This window comes from Python bivittatus, unplaced genomic scaffold (genome assembly GCF_059951505.1).
Source record: "Python bivittatus isolate LINGU-HERP-01145 unplaced genomic scaffold, Pbiv_v1 ctg000020_np1212, whole genome shotgun sequence".
NCBI lineage: Eukaryota > Metazoa > Chordata > Lepidosauria > Squamata > Pythonidae > Python > Python bivittatus.
Window position 1 is genome coordinate 1,914,198 of NW_028277030.1, and position 19,550 is coordinate 1,933,747.

Here is a 19,550-nt window from a genome sequence, read left to right on the forward strand (position 1 = left end):
GATCCTGGGAACTGCCTAGCATTTTTGAAGATAAATTTGATGAAAGGCCTAGAGAACCCATGGTTTTTGAGGGGTTGCTGAACTACGGCTTCCACCATTGCCTATCATTTGCCCTGCTGGCTGGGGCTAGTGGGGAAATCTAGTTTAACAGCATCGGGGGAGCCATAGATACCCCATTCCTTTAGTGACATACAGGGCCAACAGGGTGCCCGATCATCAGTTACGGGCATAAAGCAGAATGCTAATAACCATCAACCACACCGCTAAATGAAGCTTTGCAACAGCTTTTCAAGTTGCAGTTGTGTTCATTGCGAAAAAATGCAAAGACTTCTTATTGGAACTACAACCTAGGGAAAAAGTTGACCCCTCCCTTGGTCATCATAATATCAGTTAGGAGGCTCCATTACTTTCAGACAGACATATGAATGCACATTTATCATACTAAGCAGTACTGTGACAGGATTCCAGAATCCAAGAGTTTGGAAGTACTGGAAATGTTTTGAAACACTGATGCAGGAAACTGGTGATATTATACATGCAATGCTGTTTCAATCCAAAGGAAGCTACAGTATATACATGTTATTCCCACTGAAGCAAAATGTCCCAAAATAGGCGTGAGAAAGATGTGTGTTTCTTGAAGAGCATTCAAGCCCTAAAGCAAGTCATATCACACCTGCAGCTGTACCTTTGTGGACCAAGCAAAATAAAAATTATAATCTGACAGGCACCTCCTTCCTCATGCAGAAATAATGCAGCGTTTACTTGGGAATGTGTGAACTGTTGCAACAACCACTTCTACTTTATTTTATTGATGCTAAAAGTTATCTCCCACCAAAATATAGCTGATACACCAGTTACCAACTGAAACATATCAATACAATAGCAGTTTTTCAAAAATGTCATGAAATACACACCTTATTAGAACCAAATTGAATTAGACACAGCATGAACCAGTGATTTTGACAGCAACAGCTTGATTAAAAAAATCATACACATATTATCCCACACCCTCTTTTAGCAGCTATTCTTTATTACATATATGCTGTGCTTAGGTGCTCTTTCTATTAAAAATGGGGAATCAAGAGTTGCAGAGGCACTACCAGGCAAAAAGGGCCTTATTGTCTTCTTTAGAAAGTTCACACAAACAGTTCAAGAGCAGTAAGGTATCTCCGAGGAACTTAGCTGGGACAATGTCTATCACCATCTTCCTGAGATCATTAGGACTGTTGTTCATGGGGCTGGAGCCCAGGTCAGGCCTTTGCTTCAGGATGCCATAGGTGTTGATGAGAAATTCACTAAATACTGGATGGACTTCTGTGCAGTAGCCCATTTTCTCCAAGCGGGCAATCAGGTCACGGTAACGCTGGGTCATGGCTCGATACTTTTTCTCGTCTAGAGAACCATCTAAAGATTTCATGGAGACCTAAGTATGGTCAGATATAAACTTATGGTTAATATTTTATGGAGTGTAAATCATCCTGAATTTTGTATAGCATTAATAGGACCAGAAAAGAAAAAAATGAACAATTTGCACAGATTTATTTATTTATTTTATTTGTGAAGTGGACCTTCTAGTACTGTTAATATTGTCAATTTGGGCTGGATAATCTCCTGATACAACTTCTGAAGCCTTGCAATTCTGTGGATGTTTGTACTATTACTGTAAGTTTTCTCAGGCACGCCTGATCCAAACCTTCAGTTTTGATAGTCCTGGAAAAATTATCTTTTGAATGCAAAAATGATCATCCTGTCCATATCCCTGCACACACACACACCACAGAGAGTCCTCTACCGAAACATCATTACAGTTACTATGTATATGTATATGAATGAGTTTGTATTCATAAAAACACACTGCACCTTGGAAGAAACAAGGCTGAGAAGATTCAGATACAGAGTCGTAGCTGGACCTCAAAGATCTAATGTAACAGCAATGAATTATGAGCCTTCTGTATATTTACTGTGTATCATTTGGTATATTTGTAAAAAAAAAAAAATCAGTATAAAGAAATACTTTCTATTTCTCTAATTACCAAATTTGAAGGAAAAAAAACCCTGTTCCTTTTATGCAAATATTTCATGCTGGTCAGCTACCAAAATAAAAATGTGAAGAATTGAATTGAATATCACACTGTTAACTATTATTTTAGAAACTCACATTGAGTTGGCAGTGGTGGCTTCCATGGAAGTAGAAAAAGGTTTTGATATGAGGCAGGTTACATTTTTAGAACATATTTCAATGAAAATTAGATTCCCTCCCTTTTTTAGCAAATGAGTTAAAATGTGGTATCTAAATCCCTCAGCTAGAGTTGTAACATATGCAATTATTTCTTATTAAGATGTCCTCTGGAACTAATCAAGGATGGCTTTTAACTCTGCACATATTTAACTTTACTTTGAGACCATTGACCTGTTTTATTAGACAATCAAGGGATATTTTGAGAATGAAACTGGCTAAAATGCCAGTTGCCACAATACGTACAAGATATTTTAGCTCTTATTGGTAATTATGAATGCTTTTTGCCTAAATCTGCAGGTGCATACAACAGTTTGGAAAATTGTCTGGCTTAGAAGAGAAATAAAGTTTGATGGTGTTAATGTGACCTATAAAATGAAAACCTGGAATTTATCAGTTTATGAAGAACTTTGAATGTATCAAGTTTGGAATGTAACAAAAATAATTCTGTGGATTTTTGTGATAATTCTGTTGGCAAGAAATTATCATTCCAATTTTTTAAATCCTGTACTGAAAAAAATGTGTTCTCTCTCACCGTTTAAACTGTGCTTTCCTAAGGAACACAAGGAGGGCTACATTCCTTATGGCCAGAGTTCTCTTCTTTGATACCTTGTGGTCACTTCCCAGAAGCTGCAACTCAAAGAGGCTGCCTTTCTCTGCCTAGTAATGCTGCCAGCTGGCACAAAAGTTGAATCTCTGAGTCTTATTAAGGGTTTGTAACAGTGTTTCTCAACCTTGGCCACTTTAAGATGTGTAGACTTCAATTGCCAGAATTCCCTAGCCAGCCTTCCCAGAATTCTGGGAGTTGAAGTCCACGCATCTTAAAGTGGCCAAGGTTGAGAAACCCTGGCCTACAATCTTGACAAAAGAGTCCATTTATCTCTAAGTATTGGGATAGAATCACTTACTTGCTTTATTTTCTCAGGGATATTGGATACTGTGAATCCATAGAGCCGTGTTATTCCAGGGAACACATGTGCAAGGATACGCCTGTCTAACTGGAAGGCAATCTCTCCCACGATGCGTCCATTTTTCTTGTTGTTTTGAGCAATTTCTAAATCTAGAGGAAGTAAAAAAATGGAGATAGACTTGATATTAGCTAGGAGAGGCCAAAACAGTTCTATGAAATTAAGCCTGTCTATAATGGACATTCTTCCTCAGTCGCTTAGATTAAAAAAAACCCTTTCACTCGTCATCACATCTTAATACTGAAGGGGGGGTGGGGTGGAAATCACTTAAACCACAAGCCCTGAGCACCTCAGTAGTCTTACTAGAGCCCAATGACATCAGAATTGATTTACTTCGGTTTATATAGCTGAATAAAACTCAAATTTGTATTCAACAAAAAAAACTGGAATGATAATTTCTGATCTATTATCTTCATGCAAAACTATTTTATATTTAATCTCACTGAATGTAATACTTTTTATTTATTCATTCATTCATTCATTTGATTTATCCTGTCTTTATTTTTTGTGAACTCAAGGCAGCGTACATACCTAATACGCCTTCCTCCTCCTATTTTCCCCACAACAACAACTGTGTGAGAGAGAGTGACTGGCCCAAAGTCTTCCAGCCGGCTATCATGCCTAAGGTGGGACTAGAACTCACAGTCTCCTGGTTTCCAGCCCAGCACCTTCACCACTACACCAAACTGGCTCTCATTAATATTATATTATTAATGGTACAAGGAAGCAGCTCTGAAATTATATTTAAGAAGAAAGGAGATTAGATACTTTTTTTGACATGTATCTCAACATAAGGAAGATAATACATTGTTTATAATCAATTATGACAGACGTAGGAATAAATGAATAAATGAATAAATGAATAAATATATATTTACCCAATTATGCAAAATGCAAAAAAAAAGGCCATATTTGATCAAAACACATAATAATCCTGCCACCCAGTTTATTGCATCAAAAGCTTTCACCATATCCAGAGAAATAATCATGGCCAGATCTTGCTTGCTTGGGTATAAAATACAACTGATACCAGACAAAAAATTACTGCTTCGCCATCATAGCATTGCCCTTTCCAGAAGGGGAAGTTCTCTTTGATGTGACCCAAATAAAATTGGGACTACCAGGAGCTTGCAAAGAATTCAGCATTTCTTAGAGCTGCAGAAAACAGGTGGTATATTTGCCATCTATTTACATTTATGTAACAATTTATTTATTTATTGATGTTTGATTGTAAATACTAGGATGGGAAGAGGGGAGAGAGGGGAATTAAGTCAACTAACTGGCAGGTCTACCTACAGTGGAATATTTTAGGGACCATCCCCAAATTAAAACTCTTGATCACACATTAAATTCCCTGCACTTATTTGTAATTTTGAAGAATGATTCCCAATAAAAGAGACAATGAATGTCTGCAAATATAATTAATTCTGTTTTTTTAAAACAAAACTTTTTTTAAAAAATAGAAAAAAAATTAAATAGAAATGAGATGGCTATGACTATGCAGTAAGAAGAGAAAAGAGGCAGGAGACTGCAAAATTTCAGAATTGGATAGTATTCTTTAAACAATATGTTTGCTTTTTGTTTTTAAATACCCCACCAAAGCATGCAGATAAAATGCAGCATTGTTATATGAATATTGCAAAAAGCAGGATGGTCTGAGAGACTATGTTAGGGTGGCTCTGCGAGGTAACCTGATACAGGTAGTCCTTGTAAACTGATACAGTAGTCCTTGACTTACGACCACAATAGGGACCGGAAAATTCATTGTTTAGTGGTACGGTCATTAAATGAGGCATCACATGACTGCGACCAATTTTACAACCTTTTTTGCCACAGTAGTTAAGCGAGACATCATGTGACTATGACTTGCGACCTTCCCTGCTGGCTTCCCCATTGACTTTGCTTGTTCAAAGCCAACTGGGAAGGTTGCAAAGCAGGTCATAAATGCACGACAATTGCCAAGCACCGAAATCATGATCACATGACCACAGGGATACTGTGACAGTTGTAAGTGCAAGGACCAGTCATAAGTAACTTTTTTCAGTGCCATTGTAACTTCAAATGGTCGTTAAACAAATGGTCGTAAGTTGAGGACTACCTGTATACCAATAAAAATGGTAGGGAGAGGAGCATTGCACAAGAGCTCTGCAGGATAGTCTAGTCTAAAAGGGTTTTAATCACCCTTTTTCAGATTTTGTTTTTGTTTTACGGAAATGAAATGTGCTTGAGGGTACCATAGTAACATTGCAATATACTAAAGATAGGAGGGATCTTTTGTATATTGTATTAAGGACAATATAAATAAAAGTGTTGAGTAAAGCTGTGTGATTTCCTATTTACTTCTGGATGGGGCATTTTATATGTAGCTAAGTTATATATAATACATTTTTAAAAGCAACAAAAATAACTTTATATCTGGCATGGGGTAGTTGGGGAATAGATGTGAGTTTTTATTGGGGCCTCAGTGTAGTTTATTGTTTTAAATAGTTGCTTTTACTGTATTGGGTTCTTAGTTTGTTCACCACCCAGAGTTCCTTTTGGGAAATGGGTTGTTATATACATTAGTTTAATAAATAAATAAATATCTCTAATGAATACTAAAAGTATTTATACATATTTGAATTCTTCTCAAACCTTTCTTTCTCTTCACACAAACACACACATACCACACACAGATTTTGAAAATTCTAAAAACTTTATATATCTAAGTCATCTTTTTATAGGAAAGGATAAATTGCACTCAGTTTTTTCACAGGGTCCAGGGACTGTGAGAAGGGATCAAGACTCCTCTTTTAAGAGGTGCCTCATCACAGAAGATTTGGGGGCGGGGGTTTCACCTCACAACATCTGCAACATGAAGCAGCCACAAAGTCTCACATTATTACCATTCAGGTAGAATGTATGGAACTTCCTTAACTTGTCTGTGGCAGGCAAATCTGAGAACCAGACTCTCTTCTTCCGAGGCATCTTTTGCGATTCAGGCTGTGTTTTGTCTAGGCTGAAGTCCTGAGCGCTACCTCCAAAACAGTAGGGCTGCCTCTCAGAAATCCCCCCTTTGTGGATGTTTACATCATCCGAAAATGCGATCTGTGCTTGGGCATCTTCTCTGTGTGTCTTTAAGGTACGTGATTCTTCAGGCCATGATGGTGAGCAACTGAGCATCTCTTTTGAATTCAGGAGTCTTCCTGCTTTGTAATGAGCTGCAGTTAAGCAGATTTAGCACCAGGTTATGCTACAGGACAATAGAACAGCAAGTGGCTTATAGAGACTCCTCTTTGACTGAACACATCCACCCAAATGAGTGTTTTCCTCCCACAGTTCTTCCCATCCTGTGTGAATAGCTAGGACGAAAGTGGCTGGAATTTGATAGAAGGCTGTGTCCTGCTTGCCTCTTTGAACCACAATGCAATGTTCTACAGAGATAGAGAAAGAAAGAGAGAGAAAGAGAGAGAGAGAAATAGCCCACCTTGTTGGTGGTGGTGGTTAGTGCAGTGTGCAGTTTCATGCACCACAATACCTCCCAATCTAATGGAGGTAATATCATAGAGAAAACTTGATGGAGAAAATCTATCTATAAGGTCGCTAGGAGTCAAAAACAACTTGGTGGGACATAATCAATCAATCAATCTAATGGACAAATCACCATGGCTGTGATTTCTTCAGCTTCTTCACAAGATGTCTTAAATGAAATAGATTTCTTTGTGTTTTTTCATTTGACAGCAATGAACTGTCTTGCAGGTTTTTTCATTTTTGTTGAGGTTTTTAAAAAAAAATATTTGGAGTGTTGACTGCCTAAAACTTGTGGGGTTATGACAAAAGATTTGGGTGGTGATGCAAGCATTCCAACCTCTTGTGCAAACTTAACATGATTTTTAAAAAGATGAGTGTATGAATGAATGGATAGTTTTCATAATAAAGGGATGCAAATAGTTAGGTTCCTAAAACAAAGTTGCTAAATTGCTTTTAATGTATTTGTTTACTAAAATAGATAGCCCATTAATGAGCAATTAAATGGCCATGTTGGCTAGAAATGATAGAGAAGACCTTCAAAAGGCTACTTCGAAAGTGAAGGAAAAAACATTATAGATGTGGCTCTAGTTTAAAGTAAGATTCATGGAGGCAAAGCTCCTAACTAAACATATACAGTATTCTGTTGTGTCTTGACTGGCAGAGGTTGGTCTGGAAAGATACCTTGGTGTTATAACAGATACCTTGATGAAAACAGCAACTTGGTGTGTCCATCTGCTGTAAGGGTCAATTCCACGCTTAGGAGCTTTAGATAAGGAACTGAAAATCACACTTTTAGTGTGTTAATTTCCTTACACAGCTCTATGGTGCAACCATAATTGGAATATATTAACATTCCTGGTTACTTCACTTCAAAATTGGGTACTGAAGATCTGAAAAGGAGCAATTAAAATAAAGAGCTGTCTAGCTGTCACTTAGATTTGTCCACACATAACTTAGTTACTCATGATAATTATTAATAGTAAATGTTTGTTCTCATGGATTGAAAGTGCAAAACATTCAAATGCTTCTAGAACAAACTCTACCCTATTATCTCTGTAGACATATACATAAAGGCATAAACATAGAGAATTGACATCAAATATAATTTCTCACCAATGCTAAATGGAAATGCTTGAACCTTATCACCACCAGGGAAAGGACCATCCTTAAGCCAAGATTTCCTTAACATTGATACGTCTGTGGGTTCCTCAAGCTGTTTTCCAACCACAATAGGACATGATATATTTGAGATGTGTGTGGATTTCTTTTCTCCACTTCTAGATTGAACAGCAACAGGATCAGTATGGAATAGTTTAATCTGTGCCTGGGTACTGGGACATGACTTTGCGGTCTCCTTGGAAATGATATGGGGAGAATAATTATAATCTTTTCTGATAGATTGAGCTGCAAACAAAAACAAACAATAAAAATAGTTACATTTCCATCATGTATGTCATGTACACATCTAGACACTGTGACATGATTTGGCAGATATTTTATAACATCATCAGAGCTCATGATATTTCTAGAAAACTTTATCAGTGAACACATCTAGTGTGGTATCAGTTTATGGATCTTGTCCTTGGAAAAATGACTGAGATAACAGGTCTGTCAATACTGATTGGAATGCTTCAAACTATCCTCCCAGAAAGTATGCAGAAACCATTTTGTCTTCACAGTCCAAACATAGTTTCTTGAACATCAATAGGTCTTCATCCAATTCTTTTTGGTATTGAACATCAGTTTTGTATCCCAACTTAACACCACATTGAAACAAGGACATGACTACAGTCAATTATTATTATTAGTATTATTGTTGTTGCTGCTGTTGTCATTTTGTCTGGGACTTTAACATTTTTGTGTAGAATGGAAAGGAAAGGCAAAGAGGGAGAGAGAGAGAGAGAGAGAGGAGAGAGAGAGAGAGAGAGAGAGAAATTGCTGAATATATCCTTGGTTTATTAACTGTTCAAAATAAGATATTTTGGCCTAAGCCCTCTGAGCAAACAAACCAGAAGAGCAAATAGGAGTTTGGCAAGAGTGGTCAAGTGGGAGGCCTGAAGGGATTTGAGGAGATAATTGGTCTACTGAAATGCATCAGGGAAGTCCTGAACAGAACAGCTGAAGCTCTCCAGAACAGACAAAAAAGTGAAAAGAATACCAAAGAGCAGGAACAACTACCTTTCACAGAGGTACTGAAGAAACAAGCAAAGGTGATCACAGAACCAATTCTAAGTAATCTTTAAGAATTCCTGGCCTGGTGAAGTCCCAGAAGATTGGAGGAGAACAAATGTATTCTCATCTTCAAGAATGGGAAGGAGGAGGATCTGAGAAACTATAGGCCTGTCATTGTGAAGTCTATACTCAACAAGGTCTAGCAATATGCGTGTTGAGCAGTTAGATAACCAGGCTACAATTAACAAAAGTGGCAATGGGTTGGATATAGGCAAATTATGCCAGACTAATCTTATCTCCTTTGTTAGAATTACTAGCAGGACAATGCCATTAACATAGTGTACTTGGACCTTAGCAAAGCCTGTGACAAGAGTGCGTGATGATATTCCTTAATAAAACAGTAACATATGGGTTGAATCAGGCTTCTACAAGAGCTTGATGGGCTTCTGTCAGAGACTAAGGGCAAAAGAAAAAGTTATCAAGTTTGTGGATGACACAAAATTGGGCAGGGTGGCTAAGACTTTGGAAGAAAGAGAGACGATTCAAACAGATCTAGATTGACTTGAACAGTGTGTTGAAATGAGTAATATGGAATTTAACAGGAAGAAATGCAACGCATCTGGGAATAAAAGGAAAGGCACCAGTATAAGATTAGATGAACTGGTTTGGCAGTAGTACATGTAAAAGGGATTCAGGTGTCCTTATTGACCAGTCAGACTTCCAGACTGTATGAGATCTCACTTTTGGAACAGGCTGTCCCACAAAATGGTGAGTTTTTCATCACTGGAGACCTTCAAACAGAAGCTGGATGGCCATTTGTCAGTTATGCTTCATAGTAGATCCTATGATGAACAGGGGCTGGACTCTAAGGTACATTTCAACTTTATGAGTTTATGATAGAAAATGTTATTGTTCACAGAAAATGCTTCATGTGGCATGGATGAAGGCTGGTCTATACCTTCTCAATATTATCAAAAAGTTCTATGTGAAAGCCTCAATTGATCTATGACATGATGGGTGGTGTCTGTGTTCATCAACCATAGAAATGAATCGATGCTAAATCAATGTGGATTGAATACAAAAGTGAGGGACGAGTATTAAACATGTTTATTGAGATAGCTTGGCCATTTAGAGAGAATTAATGAGGACTGACTTGGAAAATATGAAGGAAGAATGAATGGTTTGAGAGGAAGGGAAAACCAAAAAAGTTGTGGTTGGATGGAGTTGATGAGGTCCTCAAAAAGAGAGAGATGAAAAATCTAAAGAAAGAAAGGCAGTGTATGAAACGATCTATGAATCTGGTGGAAGTAAGGATGATTTGCAAGATTAGAAAGGTATAGAGAGATATGGGAAGTATAAATACAATTTCTCTATATTGCCTTCCTTTTTCTTATTTCCTGCCTTTAATTTCTTTGACATACAATTTTTCCTTTCATTTTGGTGCTTTGCATAATGATTGTCTACCCTGAAGGGGAATACTGTGATAGGGATGCAGGGATGCAGGTAAAAGCTCATAGGAATACAAAACTGTAAAGCTCCTGAAGATAGATAGATAGATAGATAGATAGATAGATAGATAGATAGATAGATAGATAGATAGATAGATAGATAGATAGATAGATAGATATATGCATGTGCATGTGTGCACATTTATAAATGAGCAAATCAGGAAATCGGTCCTCCTTCCATTTTAATCATGTGCAGCCTTTCCTAGTTGGGTCCAATATAGTTTCTATTCAAATTTATACACACAATTCAGTAGGACCTTAGTGAATTCATGTATGGGAAGAAGATTCTTTGGGCAAACTTATGTCAATATATAGTTTCTATTAGAAACTATATTGACATAAGTTTGGACAAAGAATCTTCTTCCCATACATGAATTCACTAAGGCCCTACTGAATTGTGTGTATAAATTTGAATACATGATGAAACACATTTACAATATGTTTACATAACAAAGCTTTTAACAAGCTAACCTAGCATACTCCTTACCTGTTTTTACCAGTGAACCAGTATCAGGATATGAAGGAGAAATCTGAGGTGCTGAAAACTGGGCCTGACTGTTGTTCTCACATTGTTGATCCAATAATGTGCGTAATTCATAGTTTTCCCTGAGAACCCTAATTTGATTTTTGAGATGTGCATTTTCTTCCTGAATTCTTTTTATCCACTCTCTTTCCTCTGTCATCCTCCTCTTCCTCACTGGTGAGGAAGGATTAATTTATTAGGGACAGCCTTGACTAGACAGGTCACCTCAGTGCTTCAAGAGGTTCAGAGGAAATTATCAGGCTTGGAATGTTTCTACGCAATTATGATGTCATGTGTTCTTAAGAGAATACTTGGTTACTCTACTAGAGCGTTTTCTTTGATTAAGACTGGCTTTTCTGCTGTGAAATCCGAGGTATGGTTTGTATACGGAATGGAACGGTCTCAAAATAGCACTGACTAAATCTGAAAATAGCCAACACATTTCACTACAGACTTTCTTCAGACTACTGAAAGCATTAACTAGCTTAATATCAGTACTGTAAGATCATATATCTCTATGCAGCAGGAATGGGCAACTTTTTTCTATTTAACCAGTGGAGGGTTTTTGTTTTGTTTTGTTGGCTGATTGCTGCAGGGCGTGTGATAGTGAAAACCCTGGTACCACAGGAGGATGGGGAAAATCATATTATTTTATTTATTTTATTTTTATTATTCTTCCATTTATTCAGGGGTGTTTCTCATTCATAGGAATTATAAGCCTGTTTAGTGACTCTATTTCCATTCATTTCTCATCCCAAATCAGCATGTTGTCTGCTCCTGAATTTCAGTGGCATGTCCTTAGGTGACTCCAGGAGCTACAGGTGGCCTGCAGGGAATGAATTACCCAACTCTTTATACATAGTCCCAGGTAAACTACCCCAACCACCCAAATGCAGTAAGAGGTATAAGAGCCCATCAGCCATCAGAAAGAAGCTTTCCATCAGGACACCTTGAATGCCACACTGCCATCATGGAAACTTGAGATGTTGGTTCAGACCATGTCCAAATGAGAGGACAGACTGGTATTGCAAATACCTATGATGTCTTAATTGATAGTAATATATGTGAAAAATGATCTAGAGTGTTAGAAGATCCTAAGCATATTACATATGAATCAGTCTTACGGTATAGTGTCTAAAATGCAACTACAATTCTAGACTGCATCAGCAGACGTAGAACATCCAGCTCATGAGAAATGATGGCGCCTCCTATTCTGGTCAAACTAAGGTGGTAACTAGAAAGGAATGGACCCCTCATACCATATGGCCTGAGAATCAAGAGCAGGCACGGAGTGCAAAAAAACACCCTAAGTATACCAGGCCAGTTGTTTTTTGTATTTTTCAATGAAGACTGAGACCAAGAGCATGCAACAATTATGAGCAACATATCAAGTCAACAAACCAAACCAAAATGCTAAAAATTAAAAGAGCAGTAACAGCAGTAGCAATAGGTGATGGCACAAAGAAGTAGCCCTCTTTTCTCCCTCTTCTTCTCTCTGCTGCTCCTACGAACTCTGCAGCCTGAAAGCAAGTGTGTTCTAGATGCCCAGCCAAGTCCCTGTCAGGGGCCCAGCAACATCATCCTTTTGATCTTTCAGAGGTGGGGCCATGGGAGTACTTCTCTGTGCCTTTTCATCTCAAGATATACTGATTACTTTTGGAATGTCCACTTCTGAGGCATGCTCATGCACGGTCGAGGCCATTTAGGTGCTCCTATAGCATGTTCCATCGCTGGTAGTTTCGGGTTTTTTTAACGTTTACGTTTTAGAGCATGATTTCTCTGTAGCTGCCATGATCACAACTATGGTAAAAAAAAAAAAAAAGTAGGCATGCAATGCTCATGACTGCAGTAAAGTATGATGACAAAGCTGATTTTCTATCATAAGAATTTTTGCTCCTTTGTCATTTTTGTCATTTGCCCAGGAAGTGTGTCTGATGAATAACTATCATCCTTTTTTTTTAATAAAAATTTTATTAAGTTTCAAACAAGAATAAAATACACAAAGACATCAAAGAAAAGTAGAAAAGAAAAATAGATAAAGAAATGTGAGGAAGGAAAGAAAAAAAGGGGGTGAGGAAAAAGAAACAGAAAAGAAGAAAAGAACAACTTCCAACTTTCTTCGGTACAGTTATAAGTGAGATAATACATTAACTTCTTCCTCTAGTAATATCAATAAAACACAATATTTCTATAGCAAAAACAATTCTAAATATCAAATCTCAAAGTCAAAATTTCATTTCTTTCAGTTACAAGCAAAAATCCCAAAATGTGTACATTTTAATCTTGGTCCCATAAGCCTACTTTAAATTCCTTTTTCTTCTTTTCAGGGAGCTTGACATTTAATCCTTTCTTCAAGTGAAATCTCAAGTAGTAATTTCTTGTCACTTTGTCCTTTTTAACTATCAAAGACATCTTCAAAGGTTTAATAAGTCCTTCCTGTGCATCCAAAAAAAAGAAAAATCTCCAAAAGACTCTTCTGCTTTATGGTCTGGATATTTAAAAAAAAAAAAAAATTCTGTTGTAAATTTGGGCTTTATAAAAAACTCATTATCTCCAGGCTTAAGATAAGCTAAATCATCCAGCCCTCCATCCAAATCCAGATCTCTTATTCCAGTTTCCTGTTCTGAAGACTACTTTACTTCACACCATATAACATTGTCAATATTCCTATTTTCAATATCCAATTTTGTTTGCAAATCAATATCACTATCAAATCTATTTTTTTCTCAAAGGCTTCAAATTTAGTTTCTATCACTTGTAGAATTCTAGTAGTGAGATCTTACAGTAAACTTGTGTCTCTTTAAATTCCCTTTGCTGAACTGCAGCCATAACAAGTCTTGCACAGAGGGAAAAAAAATGGGTAAAAAGCAAGGTCTCAGAGGACTTTTGTTTACAAAGCTCCTCCAATCAGCATCGCAGCAAAATTTTAAAAAGCAGCTTTCCCACAGAAATCTTTAACCAGCAATCTCAAGCTCCAACCTCACAAGTACAGATTAAACAAAATTAACTTTTTAAAGTCCAAAAAAAAAAAATCACTTTTTTCATAAAAATACCAAGTAATTCAGCCCTTCCATTCTTTGCTCAATATATAGAACTCAAAGTCCAAATCGGTTTTTTTTTTTAAGTAAGCGTTGAAAATATGAAAAGCACCAAGAAGATACACTTACCTATTGCCGAAAAAAGCCTCTCTTCATCTGAAAGAGTAATAAACCATTTAAAATGTGTTTTAGAAGTGAGGAGGTCAATTTTAGTGTCCTAAATTTTGGTTACTCCACAGCCCCGAACAGGATGGAAAAGCCCCATCCCCCAGCTGTTCACTGCAAGTTGATCACAAAGTCTTCTGCTTCTGGGTCTCCTCACAAGAAACAGCTGTCCAGAGAACATCTGGGTTGATTTCATGGATTCTCCTTTACATCCAGAGAATTCTTCGGGCTACAGGAATCCTGCCGCAGCCCCCACAGCTGTGGCGTCGATTCCCAAGCAAAGGAATCGGTCAAGCTGCCATTAGTCCCCCACTGGAAGTGCTCCACTATCATACTTCTTGACCAGATGTTCTCCAGCTGCAGCAACTCCTAATAGTTGCTGACATCAGGCTTGATGGCTTCAAGGCATAAAACTACTTTAGAAACTACTTCATTCAGGCCTGCAAAACTGTGCTGTATCTGAGATGTTGCTATCCCCAGTGTTGTAAATGACACATTTACTCTGAACGGTTCTACTGCAGATGTTGAGTTTGATCCTCACAAAGATCATCATGAAAAATCTTTAGCCAGTGGCAAACATCGGTCTTGAAATTCTTCAGATGTAGCTCCACATGGGCCACTGTCACAGCACTACCACACAAGATGTGGTTTTTGTTGTTCAGTTGTTAAGTTGTGTCTGACTCTTTGTGACCCCATGAACTATATCACACCAGGCCTTCCTGTCCTTCACTGCCTCCTGGAGTTTGCTCAGTTTCATGTTCATCAAGATGCGGTACTGATTTCCAACATTTTGCAAATTATTAAGAGAGGTCTGGAGAAGCTTTGCTTGCTTGGATTTGTGATGACTGCAAGTTTCGAAAAGCACTTGACAGATCCTACATTTTTGTGAGCAGTACACTCAGAAAGACCAATCGGGACTTCTCCACTTGCAGTTTTAGGGCTCTAGCTTCTGTTATCCCTCTTTCCCGGGAAAAGTACTTGCCAGCAACCTGTGGATATCCTTAAAGTGGAAACAAGCAGGCACAAGAGCTGATGGTGCATTGATCATTGTGTTACACAAAATGCCATCAGGATAATTTTGCGCCGAGATGCCGTCCATAGGAAGAGTAAAAGCTGTCATTCAACATTTTCTGCAGAGCAGTTGTAAAAGCATTCTACCGCTCCAATTCAGTTTCTCACCTCTGGAACAGCTGACATAACATCATTCAGTACTAAACTGAGACTGTGGGCAGCACATTGGACAAATGCAATAATTGTTGTGCTATACGTCTAGCTTGAACACCTGTATATCAGCTGTGTGTCTAAAATGAGTGTGTGCACGCATATGCAGATGGATGGGAGAGAGACAGAGAGATTGGTAGCAGAGCCAAGAAAGGCTTGCATGTCCCTTGGCCCACAGAAATGTTGCTTTCTGTAGATTGTCCCAAACTCCTCCATGACCTTATCAGGACTCCAAAGGCCTGGATCTTCAGCCACCGAAAAATTCAGAAAAACTGATGTTGGGTTCCACAGATCCGCAGTCACATGAGGAGGTTAAACAACCAGAGCACAGAGAGAGCCTGGGCCTCTATTCCTACTGTCTCCAGCAGGGACAACGCAGAAGCAATTCTCTTTTGTCTCTGGACTTAATACGGAATACTGCCCAGTAGGAGACAATAAAAGGAAGAACTTGTACTCTGAAATCCAGTAGTTTCGAGTTGCACACTGTCTCTAGAATTTAACAGCGGATATGATTTTCCATCACAAATCATATCTGGGAAATTTACACCCCTGCAACTAGGACAGGTTCTATTTATAAGCAGCCTGAAGTCTGATCTTACATACATTGGCAAATGAGGAAGTGATCATCTGAGTAATATAGTCTGGGAACACACACAAGAGTGGAGGATGGTTTACTTGGTTTTCCTGCACAGCAACTGTGCCAAAGAAATGTTACAGCTGTGCTTAATCATACTGTTATTTATTTTCTATTTTCTATTTTCAGGCAGGTTTGTGAGATACTCAGAACCTGAACTGTCCTTTGTAAGGTAAAACAATACATTTCGGTCTGTGACTTCAGATTCCATTCTGTGCCATGTACAGCGTAAGTCTGACCTACTGGAAAACTCCATCTGACTTGGGGAAAATGAGCATCCCCTTAAAAAAGGAAGGGAAAGAAAAAATCCATTTTTAAGAGGATGAGAAGAAAAAAATCGTATCACATCTAACAGTCTTCTTTTAATTTTTCCAAAAGCTTCTTCGCTATTACTATTTATAGAACAAACATACTGTGGATGAATCAGATCATACTTCCCTAATGTAATATAAGGTGGCCTATACTAGGATAGGAATTCCTGGGTTTTAGCCTATGTAAGTTGTAAGGTTTGCCCCGTTCGACAGAGAAACTCCCGTGACACGTGTGGTTCACAAAAGAGGTTTACTCATGCGTAACGTAGCAGTCACAAGCAAAGCCAGGACTGGCTTGGTACAATTGCATCACTCGTTATATTCCCCCCTTCCCGCGCTTTTTTCTGCCCCACGATCGCGTTACCGCTGCGGATTATCGGCCCCCCAATAATCCCTCTTGATTGTCCATGATGGCAGGTTCGGTCAGGGTCCATTGTCCTTGATTGGCAGTCCCCTCCGGCTTGGGTTGGTCCCTCCCCGTTACGTGCAAGCCCGAGGGTTCTGTGCTGCGCGGCGATCTTGTTTCGCTGCCTGCGGCCCCGTTCATTGTTGGCTCGCGCCGTTATCAGTATATAGTTAAAGCTTCCACTGCGGTTTTCCTGTTTGGCTGGGCGCAGGTGGCCTATTAATTAGCGGCGCTTTCAGTTCCTCTTTTCCTCGCTAGCTACTGCCGGTGGAGTTCGCGTGGTCTGGCTGCGAGCTTCCCCGAAGCCCCGTGCTGACCGAACCTGCAATGGAACACCGGGTGGATCTTCCCGAGGCTTTTCGGGAGCGTCAGCCTGACGGTTACTGGATTGATGACCTCTGCAATGGGGAATGGCCCCACAAACCTCGGGCTGAGTTTTTTCGATGTCTGGTGCGTCTTTAGGTTTTTGGTTGACAAATACACCTGGTCCCCCACTTTCCACTGCCCCTCGGGGAGTCTCTTGCAGTCCGTGTGTTTTTTGTAATCGGCTTTGGCTCTTTGCAATGCCGCGTGCGCCGCTCGCCGGGTGGCGTCGATTTGGGCGAACCAGGCGTCCAGGGAGTTGATTTGGGATTCCGGCTGAGGCAACTCCGGCATGGGGACGAAGTCTCTCCCGGTGGCTACTTTGAATGGAGAAAAGCCGGTACTCTTGTGGACGGTGTTATTGTATGCTACTTCCGCGAATGGCGGTAGCTCCACCCAATCGTCCTGTTGGTGCCCCACGTAGCAGCGCAGGTACTGTTCGAGCCCCCCGTTCAGGCGTTCCGTGGCTCTGTCCGTCTGCGGATGCGCCGCGGAGGAAAGGGCTTGCTTCGTCCCCACCCGCTTCAGGAACTCCCTCCAGAACTGCGCGATGAAGTTGCCACCCCGATCGCTGACGACCCGTCAGGGCGTGCCGTGCAGCCGGTAAATATGTTGCACGAACAGCCTCGCCAACCTCTCTGCCGTGGGGACTCGCCGGCACGCTACAAAGTGCGCTTGTTTGGAGAATAAGTCCGTAACCACCCAAATGGCGGTCTTCCCCTTACTCTCCGGGAGCTCTACTATGAAGTCCATGGCGATCTCTTGCCATGGGCTGTCGGGCTCCACTATCAACTGGAGTAACCCCCTAGGCTTGCCTTTGGCCCCTTTCGCCGTCGCGCACACCGGGCAACCCCCCGAGTATGCCTCCACGTCCTTCCGGAGCGTTGGCCACCAGAACTGCCGCCGAATTAAGTGGAGCGTCTTCACGAAGCCGTAATGCCCCACTTTCCGGCTGTCGTGGGCTCTTTCCATGACCTCCCGCCGGCACCCCTCGGGCACGTACAACTTCCCTTCGTGCCACCACAAACCCTCTTGGTTGGTTAGCGCTTCTCGGTTTTGCTTGAGCCAAGCGTCCCGCTCCGCCGCCTCCGCGAACCCTTGCTTTACCTCAGGCGCCACGTCCCATCGCTCCCCCTTGGTCTGGCTCCGGGTCACCGCCTTTGCAGCCAGCCTGCTGGCAGGGATGATGGAGTCCACGATCTCCTCTCGTAGGCTGGCGTGCTGGGGCATGCGAGACAACCCGTCTGCTAGGAAGTTACGCTTCCCGGGGATGTGTTTTAGGGTGAACCTGAACCTCCCGAAGTATTGGGACCACCGCGCCTGTTTGGGGGATAGCTTACGCAGGGCCTTCAGGGCCTCGAGGTTCTTGTGGTCCGTCCACACCTCGAATGGTTCAGCTGCCCCCTCCAATAGATGCCTCCACGTGGCTAGCGCCCACTTGACGGCGTACGCCTCTTTCTCCCACACCATCCACCTTCTCTCTGTCTCTGTGAATTTGCGGGAGGCGTAGGCGCATGGGTGGATGGCCCCCTCCGGACTGGGCTGGAGCAGGACCGTCCCCGTTGCCACGTCTGACGCATCTACTTGGATGATAAACCGCCGATCTGGGTCGGGATGGCGCAGGATCGGCTCCGCTGTGAACCACCGTTTTAGCTCCTCAAATGCCCCCTGGCATTCTGCAGTCCATGCAAGTGTCATGCTGGGCTTGGGGGGTTTTCCAGTGCCCTTGGTTTTTAGCAAGTCTGTTAGAGGAAGGGCGATTTGGGCGAAGTTCGGGATAAACTGTCTGTAGAAGTTCGCAAACCCCAAGAAGCTTTGAAGTTGCCTCCGGGTACGCGGCGCTTCCCAGCCCAGAACATCCTTCACTTTCGCCGGGTCCATCTCAATTCCCCAACTGGATATCCAGTAGCCGAGGTAGTCCAGCTGCTCCCGATGAAACTCGCATTTTGATAGCTTCGCGTACAGCTGCGCCTTCAGCAGTCTCTGGAGCACCGTGCGCACCAGGCTCACGTGCTCCGCCAGGGTTTCGGTGTAGATGAGGATGTCGTCCAGGTAAACCAGGACGCCCCGGTAGAGTAGGTCGTGCAGCACCTTGTTTATTAGCTGCATAAACACCCCCGGGGCCCCTTTTAATCTGAACAGCATCACGGAAAACTGGTAGCTTCCGAGCAGCGTGTTGAACGCCGTTTTCCACTCATCTTTAGCGTGGATCCTGACCCTAAAGTAACCTTCGCGCAAGTCCAGTTTTGTGAACACCCTCCCCTTAGATAGGTGCTACATTAAGTCCTTCATCAGGGGGAACCTGACATAAGTTACATTAGGTAACTTTTGCACTGGGTCAGGCTGTGGATTAGTCTGAAAACCAACTTAGTTTGGATAATTGCTGTCTAGTCTATGCAAATTCAGTGTTATATATCTTGCATATTGAATGCAAATAAAATCTTTTTGATACTGAGCCCAGAGAACTGAGGAAAGCTTGAAAACAAAAGCTAAGG

At 40.8% G+C, this 19,550-nt stretch overlaps 1 protein-coding gene across 1 annotated transcript; it reads right to left on the reverse strand.

The window, feature by feature from the left end:
* Positions 1–686: 686 nt before the first annotated feature.
* Positions 687–11,777, reverse strand: SPATC1L (spermatogenesis and centriole associated 1 like). Its single transcript, XM_088149919.1, has 5 exons — positions 11,762–11,777; positions 7,828–8,118; positions 6,090–6,404; positions 3,145–3,296; positions 687–1,423 (listed from the first exon to the last, which is right to left on the reverse strand). Exons 1-5 carry the CDS (start codon positions 11,775–11,777, stop codon positions 1,097–1,099), a joined length of 1,101 nt encoding a protein of 366 aa, XP_088006045.1. The 3' UTR covers positions 687–1,096.
* Positions 11,778–19,550: the final 7,773 nt, after the last annotated feature.

Bases quoted from the DNA above. Each gene is read 5' to 3' on its own strand.
- SPATC1L (XM_088149919.1), bottom strand. The intron at 6,405-7,827 runs GTGAGAAATTAT...GCTTAACTGCAG, and splicing joins AGCATTTCCATTTAGCATTG to CTCATTACAAAGCAGGAAGA. The intron at 1,424-3,144 runs GTAAGTGATTCT...GACCATACTTAG, and splicing joins TCCCTGAGAAAATAAAGCAA to GTCTCCATGAAATCTTTAGA.